This window comes from Uranotaenia lowii, chromosome 3, assembly GCF_029784155.1.
Source record: "Uranotaenia lowii strain MFRU-FL chromosome 3, ASM2978415v1, whole genome shotgun sequence".
In the NCBI taxonomy this organism is placed as follows: Eukaryota; Metazoa; Arthropoda; class Insecta; order Diptera; family Culicidae; genus Uranotaenia; species Uranotaenia lowii.
In genome coordinates, this window is record NC_073693.1 from 130,921,824 (window position 1) to 130,934,182 (window position 12,359).

General features: G+C 32.5%; 1 protein-coding gene and 1 long non-coding RNA gene across 4 annotated transcripts in view; one reads left to right on the plus strand and one right to left on the minus strand.

Annotated features, from left to right (window-relative positions):
• Positions 1 to 12,359, plus strand: part of LOC129758738 (tyrosine-protein kinase RYK) — a 441,697-nt gene that overhangs the window by 215,613 nt on the left and 213,725 nt on the right. For both annotated transcript variants that reach the window (XR_008740054.1, XM_055756340.1), the window contains exon 6: positions 5,615 to 5,783. Coding sequence is in view for 1 of the 2 variants with exons in the window: in XM_055756340.1 (XP_055612315.1) it covers positions 5,615 to 5,783 (169 nt within the window). In the remaining variant the exon portion in view is untranslated. The remainder of the gene's footprint in view (positions 1 to 5,614; positions 5,784 to 12,359) is intronic.
• LOC129758740 (uncharacterized) lies at positions 2,113 to 2,828 on the minus strand. Of its 2 annotated transcripts, none has more exons than XR_008740056.1 (3): positions 2,539 to 2,828; positions 2,357 to 2,467; positions 2,113 to 2,295 (listed from the first exon to the last, which is right to left on the minus strand). It is a non-coding gene; the product is annotated as an uncharacterized LOC129758740 (long non-coding RNA). The 2 variants fall into 2 exon arrangements; XR_008740055.1 differs by having other exon boundaries at positions 2,357 to 2,480.

The following is a 12,359-nucleotide window of genomic DNA, read 5'->3' on the forward strand; positions in this document are numbered from 1 at the left end:
ATAAGACAGTTTTATTAGCAGCATTAGTGTATAGATTGATTGAATTGATGATTTTTAGATAGAGTTATACGGTGTCCAATACATAGATGTTGAAATATATTTTATTCCGTGGTTCCCTGTCCTATTTTAAAACTGCTGTTATGAACGAGCTTTTTAAGCTACATACATGCTGTTGCTGAATGTTGAAAGGTTGAAATATGAAGAATGAAATGTATTTGAAATATATGTACTTAAGATAAAAAAAAAGAAAAAGGTAAAAAATAAGGAATATTTCTTCACCATACCATTAATTTGTATGAGTTTTTTTAAACTGCTAGCTTTCCTGAAACGTCTGAAAATGAAATTCTGTAAAATGATTTCAAAAATTTAATAATATGATTGATGACGAAGTTAAAAAGTACTTAAAACATTTATGATTGATGAAGATGTTAAAAAAGATTTAGTTAAAAATTAGATTCATTTAATTTTTGATTGCACAAAAAGCCACAGCCACAGCAATCTCAGAAAATATTTATATTGTGGCAGTGTGGGAATGCTAAGTGCAGCTGTAACGAAAAGCAAGTCAAAATAGGTCAAATTTAGAATATTATTTATTTGTTTTGAAGCATGTCACTAAATTGAGTTTGCAAATTTTGTAAAATATCAATATTTTAATTTAAATCATTTCAAAAAATATATAGGTATTTGATGTTTTGATAACTTTGATGAATTTGCAACTTATATACTTGGTGATTTAAAGTTTTAGCTGTTCGTGGGTGGTAAACGCCTAAATGTATACTTCATTTAGTTTCGTTAAGATGAAAAAGCTTCGTAGTATTATATTTCGGTGGAGTGAGCTTTTTCTTGCAACTTATCTTGCGTTCAATCTTTCATGTGATTAAATTATTCACGGGTTGCTGTTCAAATTAAATTCGCCAACATTTCCAAAAATTTGGCTCAGATTGTGAACTTTTAAAACAAATATTTACAAAAACAAGAATTAACAGGTGAAGGAAAACTAGTATGGAGGAAAGCAATGGAAAGCAGATACTTATCTTAAACTTGAACCAGGAATTTATCCAGTTCCGGGGAGTCCAGATCAGATTACGCTGCATAACAATATAAATAGTTCGTGCCGGAGGGCGTAGCACCAGCCCTCGCAATTCTATCACTTGGAATTTTTTAATCGAGTTTTATACACTTTTTAACTTGATTTCACACAACACTTCACTTTCATAGGTTGAAAACTTAACAACAGTTAGCTAACCCACAATGTAAAATGCAACTATTCGGGTAAATTTCAGAATTTTAAACCTAGACTAAAAATTTTGCCACTATCAACACGGCAGTGCTGCCAACCATCAAAAAAATTAAAAATGACTCTACACACCTGAAAAATTTCGCAGGCATGTAATATGAAAGTGATAAAAATTTTGAAGCCTTTGAATTTCTGAGAAATTTTCCCATTGGAATTTTGTTTAATTTTTTAATTTATATATAAACAATTTTATATAAAAACAATTCGAATTTTAAAATACAATAAAAACCGGTAAACATTAGGAACACCAGTAAAAATCACTTACATGGTCGTTTATCGTCAAAAAGCAAAGATTTTCGATGGCAGTACAAATATTTACATATGTACGTGAGGCAGCTTCCAGAACATCAACAATATCCAGTCGTGAAAACTTCGTAAAAAGAACTTTTGGTAAAGTGCACAACTTAACTCAACATTTTGTTCACATTTTTGTGTGCCTGTTTTCGATAGTCTGTATTTTTACATGTCATTATTGCGTTCAGTGTTATGTTATTTTTTATTTCATTCAAACTCTGTCCCATGTTATTTTAAGAAAATTATGATTCAGTGCTATTACGGATTTTTATTTTTTATGTGTACGAAAAATATTTTTAAAATTACATCACATATGATGTAACTTAAAATAAGCATCATACACACTTAATCTTTTCTCCTGTGATCGGGACGATTTTGTCCTGTATTTTCAACAGCTGAAATTACAGGACAAATCTCGGGACAGAAAAAGTGCTCAGGAAAACAACTGTCAAATCGACCTGTGAGTTCGGAAAGGCGTTCTCCCGAGATTTTCAGTTAATTGAGAAGTCTTTTCTCTCGCTTTTTTCGTTTTTATTTTTAAAATAAATCCCAAATGCACTATTAAATAACAAAAACAATTGTTAGGCAAATAGTTTGAAATTTATTTTGAAATGTTTATCAATACATTTTTCTCATTTTAAAGTATTGTTAAGCTATGTGGACACATCTTAATCGCAATACAAAACACAGGCGGGACACTTAATCTGTAAATAAAAAAATATTGTTAATATATTTACGAAATTGCTGGTTGACACTTATGCATACCAAGACGCCGTGCGAACCTGGCGTTTAAGACCTTGGGTTCCGGGGTGGTGGCCTATAAGATCCCACACCGGGGGAAAGTATCTTGCGTCCGATTAGCCTCATTCTCGAAAGCTGCAATAATGAACTTTGCGAATCAAATCAACATTGAAACAAATTTAATTGTATTCTTTAAAATTACTCACAATCTGATCCGGATGATGCACACGGATTTTAATCCAATTCGTCAGTGGATCCATAGCAACTATCCTTCCTGCCAAACTTTTAGCAACTCCCGCCAACAGAACGACTGTTAATTTACCGCTCGAGCAGAAACTATACAGTACATCACGCATATGATAGAAAAGGATAAACTATGAAAAACGCGACAGAAAACGGTTGACAGCTGAAGGTGGCTGAAGTTTTCCCGTGATACAGGAAGGTTGTTCGAGTTCCTGTGCATTCATTAAAATATTGTCCCAGATTTCAGGAGAGATGAAGCGTCCCGGGATTTGGGAGGATTCCCATACGAAATTCGAACAATTTAAGCAACTTTCCTGTGGTTCGGAGAGTCATTATCCCGATGGGAAAATTTGCAATCTTAGTGTGTATGTGACGGAATTTGACATAAAAAAAACCGAGTCCTGTGTCACGAAATATTAGTGTGATTCAATTTCAGGGCTGTAACCGGTTCAAATATTTTTAAATTTTGTATATTCACATGACGAAATTGCGTTCTATGTCATGTTATATTAAAGATATTAAATTTCAGTGCTTTTAAGGATTCTTTTTTTTGCAGTCTCGTTTATAATTAGGCCAGTATAAATTTCAAATCCTTCTTTTGTCACTCGGAGTTGGAACATCGCGAGGGGGGGGGGGGGGGGGGGGACAATAAAAAATAATGCGAAAAACAAATAAACTGGAATAAATTGCACGAAAGCTTATATGCAACCTAATTGCATACTATATTATTGCATAAAACTTATAAATCATGTATTTTTTTATCGAAAAATTCAATAAAATCAAGAATGCAAAATGTGAATTCATTTCCATCTTCCAAAATTTGGTTCTTAGTCATGTAATCTTTCGGATATTTGAATTTTTATTTGGAATTTACCTAATATATTTCAAACTTTATTTATTCCCCCCTTCGAGATTATGGAAATTTCAAAGGGGGGGGGGGGGGGGTTGACAAAAGAAGAAGTTTATATTTGTTCCAGCCTTAATATGAATGTTTTTTTTTTGTTTTTTACATTTGCTCAAAACATCCGTGTTTCTTTGTTTTTCCTGTATTGGAACAATGTTCAGGAGCCCTATTTAAAATTGGGGGTTTTTTAATCGAAAGCTTTATGAAAATTATATTTCATATATATTTTACCCTGTAATGCTATTTTTCAAGAACAGTCTACACTCCTAAATCCAAACACTTGGTGTTGCAGAAATGGGCAATGCCTACGTGGGTATCATAAATTTTTAGTATCTTCGGATACAATTTTAGAAGACATGTTTTGTCAAGAATGATTTATTAATAAACTTACAGCAAGAAAAAAGTACTTGAGGTGGAAAATTGTCAATAAAAATTAGACACTTAATGCAAATCGTTCAGCACCTGCCTGAACATAGTTATAATATGTAGGTATAAAAACATTTTAAAATAGGTAGGGGAGAGTGGGGTATCGTGGGCCACTTTCAATATCTCAGATGTGTGTTGAGATAAAAATCTCGAACCAACTGTCATCGTAGTCGCTTTGAGTGAGCATATATTTCTAAATGCTGTTGACTTAAATACGCATCATATGCTTCTTTTATTGATCAAGCTAAAAAAAGTTAAAAAAATTTACTTTCATAATTAAAAAAACACCCGCTAATTGCATCGATGGGGAACCTAAAGTTCTTAACAAAAATATGCTCATACGCTTATGATCTTAGTTTTGTAATGATATTTCACGTGGAAGAGGAATTTTTGATGAAACATCAATAAGTCACACAAAAGCAACCAATTTGCAAATCATAGCTTGTGGGGAATCGTGGGCCACACATCTTGAATCACCTATATTTTTATGTTTTTACACACATTCAGAACTTAAAATACGTTTTTCCTATCTGTAAAGTTTTCTTATGCCAAATGAAGAGTTTTGAAAAATATTTTGTCCATCCTTTATAAGGAATTTTGCCAAAACGTTCGCGATCCAGGTTTTGGAATCTATGCGATCATACACAGCTCTTTTTTTTACTTCATCTTCTGAAATTGCTTTAAAATAACGAAATAAAGAAGGAAATCACAGTTTTGGGTCAACTCATAAACTTTGCATGTTATTTGGTCAATTTGGATTTGGTGGCCCACGATTCCCCACCATTTTTCAAAATCCAAAAAATATTGCTTTTTTTCAAACAGTCAGAATTTGGGGAAAAAACTTATTAAAAATTTAAAAAATATACTGTAGAAAACCATACCATTTTTTATTTTCATTTTATCTTTTATAATAGTTAGAAGTTATGGAACAACGAAAAAAGTGGCCCATGATTCCCCACTCTCCCATACTGAAATTTTAACTTTTTAGTCGGGGAAATTTTTAAGATTTCTCAGAGCAATTCGACTTAAAATATTCAAAATGCTTTTTTTTTAGATCAATATGCATTTGAAAAATATATTACATAAATATATAAATTTCCTCAATGCCGAAATCTTTTCAAAGGAACTTTGAAATTCATATTCTGTAGGGTGTTTTTATTAGATATTTTCTCAAGATATTTTAAGAGGTGTTGAAAAAACTTGAAATCGATAAAAAAAACCTCTTGAACAAAGTTCTAACAACTTTTACGTAATCTTTCATTCCATACCTAAAAATCCTTACCAAACCTTAAAAATTTGCCTGTTATTCCTGTATTAGATATAAACGAAACGTTTTCAGCAAATCCAAGGAATTTTACTAAGTGTCGAAAAATGTAACTTGTCGCTCAAAAAATGATCGAACCCAAATTGTTCACGAAGCCACCTACAATTTTGCCCTCTAATCATCTCCAGAAAATTTGAGATGCCATGCTCACCCTCCTAGGGGGTGGAATGAAACCAGAACAGACAGAACCGGAGGAAAAACTCTAAAAAGACAGCAGCAGCATTCTCAACAAGTTTCGGAGCGCACGCTGTTCCCTAATTGAACATTAATTCTCACTAGCTGTACTGGCGCTTCCTTACGTTACTGATGCCTTGTCTTCTTTCTTTCTTTCCATCTTTCTCGCTTGGTGGCGTTTTCTTCCCTTGGCTGCTTTCTTTCAATTTAGGTATCTTCCCACCGCGGCATCGACTCCCGGCAGCGGAAATTGCACCCCCACAAGGCCCGGCCCTGCTCGGTGCCGCCGCCTGTGCCCTCGGATTGGTCCTCGTCGTCGGGCTCATCGCCAGTGCCATGTACGTGCGGGCCCGGAAGCAGATCCGGCAGGATTCACTCCAGTAAGTAAACATTCGTATTTATCCGTAACGGTACCGTTCCTACTCTAACAGAACGTTCGCGATACCATCTCCGGGAGTTCGGTCTGGGCCACGGGTGTAGGAAAAAAGTGTGATTAACCGCAGCAGGATGTTGTGAAAAATTGCACAGCGTCAGATAGCGTGGCAACAATGAAGTGGGGGCTGTCTGAGTTTGAAACAGAGCTTTCAAATTTTTGAGCAAAATTCAGGGAAAATTTTCCTTCAGCCCTTTTACAGAGTTCAACTGTTCAACATTGAATTAATGTGAAAATTTTATGTTTTCGGTTATCGAGGTTGTTTATTTTCAACCTTTGAATGTAATGAATTCTCCAAACAAACAATTATTTGTTCAGAATTTTGTTCGAACATTTTCTTCGAGGTAAGACAGTTTTCGAACATGTTAAATATTTAGTGATCAATTAATCTGAACGATGTTCATTAACAATAATATAAACAGAAATGGTCAGTAGAAAACCCGACGGAAAAGCGGAATAACCGTGGAAGAGAATAATATCACAGAAAAATAATATTCAAAACAAATATCAGAGCTTCTCGATTACTCAAAGATAACTTCAAGCTTGCCAATATGGTCATTACATACTTTTTTAGTGTTTCATTTTCGTTTGGGTTTTTAAACTGTCAGTGGCATTATTGGGTTCGAATTTGTACCAAATGCAAATAGGTAAACAGTACTTTGTTTTCAAAGATAGCACTGAAAAATTATTTAATTAAGTAATGTGAATTAGCGTCACAAAATTGAAAAAAATAACACTGAATTTGGATTTTCACGAAAACAAAAATTTTAGGTTTTGGAAGCTTTTCATCCAAGATACAAAATTTAATCAATGAAAACAACTTTCTGCGAATGAAATAAATGGAATTAGAAGTAAATGACACATAGAGTGTTTGCGGGAATCGGGAAATCTGATCATCCTATTCCCGGAAAAAAAAAATCAAAAAGGAATTTAGAACCCCTCTTAACAACATATCAATGCACAATAAATCATAGATAAAGGGTATTTTGTACTCTCATATTTTTAAGCCTAATTCTTTATTGTTAAACCTACAAAACTATATAAATACCTCAAAAACTGAATAAGCAATCATTAAATAAAAAAAATAGACTTTCTGAAAATTGTTACTTTGTTATACTTTTAAATCAAATAAAACTATTGAAAACAATTTCGACTTAATTTGTATAAATTTTTAGTGTTACTGCTTTCATAGTTCGTGCATCAGACGGTTGAAACAATAATGATTTAAAATAAATCACTTAATTCGAAAAAAAAAACAAATAAAATTATTTATCATATGAGCATAAAATTTGTTTGATTGGCCCATTTATGGTAGTTTTAAGAAAAAAAATGTTTTTTTTTGCTGTTTTAAACTAACTAATTGAGTCAATAGGATAATTTTTAACGTAAATTTAGATTAAATTAAAAAAAAAAAAGAAATTTAAAAGTGACCAAAAACACAGTTTTAATGTTGTAGTACAGGGGTGAACAACCATTTTGAAGCAACGGGCCACATTTAATTTGAAATTCTTTCGGCGGGCCGCATTAAAAGAAAATTTAGGTAATAATAGTTTGCAGAGCTCTACGTAATTTTTTATAACGGCATTTATTTGACTAAATCAAAACTGGAAAAGGATAATTAAAACAAATTTCTGTACTCGCATAAACATTTAAAAAAAATTAATGTGAATAAACCAGCCGAAATTGCAAAGGTTCATCACTCAATCTTGATCATTTTTCAATGATTTAATTGTTTTAATTGATTTGAAATGTAAAGAGATTATCATTTTGTACAAAAAAATCATTTGCTTTTATTTATTTATAACGAAATATTTTGAAAGTCTTTCTATGGTTCGTAAAAAGTTTTGAACCGTTTTCTGAGAAAATCCCTTTTTCGACTCAAACCGATGCAATGGTATTTTTTCACTTCCAAAGTTTCATGGAGCTTAACCATGGCATTTTTTTCTGTACATATTTTCAAAAAGTTTTTTCACAATTTATTTTCATTTTATCGTGAAGCCTCAATTTTTTTTCTATAAACGGTGATTTTTTTAATTTGATGTTCATTGATCATTGATCGTTGCATTGAGATGATGAGCACGGTTTCAAAATCATGAAAAATTTATAATTTCACAGATTTTTAACTAGATTTTCAAAAGTTACAGTTTACATTTTTTATTCTGGAAAATTCTTACAGATTTCAAAAAAAATATCAGTTTAACTTACATTCCTCTTTAATAAGCTTTCTATGGTTGATTGACTATGACTTTGGTAATATAGACTGCTAATTTTGAAGTAAAATCACTCAATTTAATCAATGTTTGGTATGATTTGCATATGAAATTTCTGAAAATGGCGTTATACATTATACAAGACAAAAAATTCACATTTTTTCAAGGTGCAGGAATCTCAGAACTGATATTGACTTATTCAGAGGCGCTGAATCCTTATATGGTTTTTATGTAGGCTTATTGGTTTATCAGTTATGAAAGATCGATTGTATCCAAAACTCCATACAAGATCAGTTATTGAAACATAGGCAAAAAGATGCTGCTCCACTGTGCATTCGTTACAAAGTTTTTGGGTTCAATCACAGCATTACAGATACTTTTTTGTCAAAAAATCAGAATTTAGCTGAGTCATGTCGATAAGAAATCTATAATCGTTCACCCAGTCTTTATAATAAAACTTTCCTTATTTCCAGCATTAATCAAGAACAAAATATTTTACTTCATCATACAATTTTAACTTAGCTTAAAATGAAAAATAATACTTAATATTACGTTTACGTTTTTTTAAGTATTACGTTTTTTCAACAAATAATATTGCATCTATGCCTTTGAAAGAACTCAATGAAAAGCTTAAGTCCTACAAAAAAGTCAACAATCTGGATGATTATGGGACAAATGCAAATGCAAAAAAGTGACGTGCATATCAAGTTGTTGGTATATCATTTTTTTCTTGGTTTTGTAGGGACCGCTAATTTATGATAATTAACAATCTATTGTAGAAAAAAATCGTGAAATAAATTTAATTTGAGATGAGCTTCGCAGGCCGCACGAACATGCCTCGAGGGCCGCGGGTTGCTCATCCTTGTTGTAGTACGTTAACCAACCCAATTGGCTGCAAAAATTGAATAAAGCTAACATTTTTTAAAGTATCGATAGAAAATGATTTGCTGGGCTTTAGGTTATTCATCTAATATAGTAAATTTTCAGTCAACTGCACCGCTGCATTTTTGTTTCTAATAGTGTCATTCCCCTGCTGATAATTTTTCTACTGTCCACAGTTTGCGGAACGAAAGTTCTAAATGATGAATTTTGCTATATCGTGCATTCCACCTTTTATTGTGGTGTTACATTTATTGATATTGTTTGGTTTTACATATTCGCCGTTTTACACTTTTAACGCAAGGCTTCCTTCTTTTTATCAATTTAATATTGTTCTTTTGATGTTCATGTTTTAACAGCCTTCAGGAAAAAAACAGCCCTAATTAATTTTTAATCATTTTTCATCTAACCTGACAGTTCGTCATTTTGAACATTGGACTTCAATATAAAACATTAAAAAAAATTCGTTTAGAAATTTCTAAAAAAATACCAAGTCGTGTCTGACCCTTATGAAATATACCCGCATAACAGTCCTATATGTGAAATACAACGGATGTAGTTACCTTACTATGTTTCTTTCGGTGAAATAATCCTTTTATTTATCGTTCAACTTACTTGATGTCGAATAATGCACACTGGTTTTGAAGGCAGTCTAAAATAATGGAAGGAATGTCATCCTGTGAGAAAAACTATCAGAAACAACTAAAAATAATGATAGGATTCAACTTACAATTTTCAATCAACGACATCTTCCTACAAATATGTTTCTTTTTTTAAATTACATTCAGAAGTTTAGAAATGATCATATTTAAGTCTTTGAAATTAGCTTGGTGAGCAAAACATATTCTGTATGGGATTGTTATGCGAGTAGATTTGTAAAAGGGCTGGAATACGCTCGCATAACAGTTCCATAATATACTAAAATGATGTTCTAGACCTTACCAATTGCCAAATCACTAAAATTTGTGAACCTACGCTTAATTATAACAAACTATAACACATTCCAAAGAACGATTTTTCTTTATGCTGAAAGTATTGATCAACATTTAAAAAAATATTCCAAAACAGAAAAAGCTAATTTTCTTGCATGCTTGATTTTCTAAATGGATCTGTTATGAAAGTAGGGGCAATATATTACCATGGTAGAAAAATAATTTTTCTTCCTGATTATGACCTACTTTTTCAAATCAGGTAGTTTAATTTGTAGAGAAATGAATCCAACTTAGATGAAATTTTAGGGACTAGATAAGAGAAAATCGATGTTGAAAAACATGCGAAAAAAAATTCGCCTTGTCTCCCGGTGAGACTTGAACCCACATCTTGCGCCTCTCCGGGGCCCATGTATTAACATTCTACTACAGGAGACCAACCTGGCGTATGAATATTATACTGGTTGAGTGTCGATGTCTATCGGAATGAAGGGAATAGTTCTCCCATGTGATCATAATCATTTTTTAAATAGACCAAGAAAAATGATTATGATCACATGGGAGAACTATTCCCTTCATTCCGATAGACATCGACACTCAACCAGTATAATATTCATACGCCAGGTTGGTCTCCTGTAGTAGAATGTTAATACATGGGCCCCGGAGAGGCGCAAGGTGTGGGTTCAAGTCTCACCGGGAGACAAGGCGAATTTTTTTCGCATGTTTTTCAACATCGATTTTCTCTTATCTAGTCCCTAAAATTTCATCTAAGTTGGATTCATTTCTCTACAAAAAAAGTTTCGCTGACTGAATGTTTGAGTCAAGACCCATCTCTGGGTCGCAATTTAAAAAATAGGTAGTTTAATTTTACGAAAATTAAGTTCATTTTTTATGTTTGAGAATTCCCGGGATTTAATCTATCGGTTCCCGAGAATTCCCTATCAAGAATTCCCAGGATGGACTGGACACTCTCAGACACAATCACAACAAAAACCGTAAAAGGGGATGAATCGGGTCATTTTTGGATTTTTCTTTTAATATTCCTATCAGATTCAGTTCTTTTAGCCCAAGATTAGCTTAAGATGATGTTTTCGGTTAATTTTAACCAAATTTAACCTAACAAAAAATGTAGGAAGGGTATTTTGATACCCATTATTATCAGCTGTTTTTGTATACCTCCCGAATATGTAAAGGGACATTGGCATATTTATTGACAGACAAGTTAACTCAAGATATATTGAACAATAATATTGCGATAATATGAGCTTCTATCACTCTAAACGCAAATCAGAGCATTGGTTTTCGCTAAGCTGATATCTTATTTTTAGGACATAACGAGCACCCTGGGCATAATACGCAGCCCTATTTTCTAAGGAAAAACGTATTTTTCTCAAATAAATTTTCACGAGGAACAGTTTTGTAGTTTTAAAGTATTAATTTTTCACCCAAAAAATCTCATCAAAACAGAAATATTAAAAAAAGTATTCTAAATTTTGAGCACTGGAAAAGAAGCTTTTATGATGCATCGCAACATGATGTAAACATTGATCCTGAATTTTCATCATTTTTTTTTATTTTTCACTATAATAAATATTGAAGGAATTTTTACTTTTACTTGTTGACTAAGGGCGAACAGATCACCATCTATCGGGGCACAATGAGCGTTTTCTGCCGTAGAGTCTAGCAGCGAATGCAACTGAATTATAGAGCTACAGCTTAACTCGTTTTTACCTGACTATCAAGCCTATTGGTAAAGTGTCGGAGAGGAAGTCAGATGACTCGAGCTTGATTCCTGATCGTGGCGATTATTTTTCCCATTTGCCTTTCATGATCGAATATTTTTATCTTTGCATTATACGTCTAGAAGCATCATCTACCAAACAAAGCACCAGAAACATAAAGTGTGATTTTGTGTGAATTGTTTGTATTCTACAAAAAGATATACATTATGTTGTTATTGCTTTGTTTGATGAATCTACGACTTACCGTTAAGTGTAAAATGCATCGATCATTAATGTTGAATTAAAAAAAAATCGTATCGACCAGGAATCAAAATCGAATCCTCTGATTGTCACTCCGTTTAAGAGGACGAATGACAAAGTTGGGTAAAATCTTCTATAAATAAAAAAAATATAGAAAAGACAAGAATATCTCATCAACTCAAAATTACTTTTTATTCCGATTTACATAAATTTTAAGATCATCTGAAAATCTAGACACTGTTACAACATATCTCTTTTAACTCCTCGATAACAGGGTCGATGTTTTGTCATATGTTTCACCATCTTTTTTCTTTTCTGAGAAGTAATTTTGCCGGGGCAACTGTTTGGTAATCTCAACCGGAATCCAACTTAACATCTGTGAGAGCTAAAGCACGCAATGAGTTTAGATTTATTAAAAAAAAAAATTACTGAATATTCTAGTCCTTATTAGAAACAAAAATAAGGTGAATTTAAGATAAAATCTTCACAACAATTCATCTTGAGAGAACTACAAAAGTTTCAA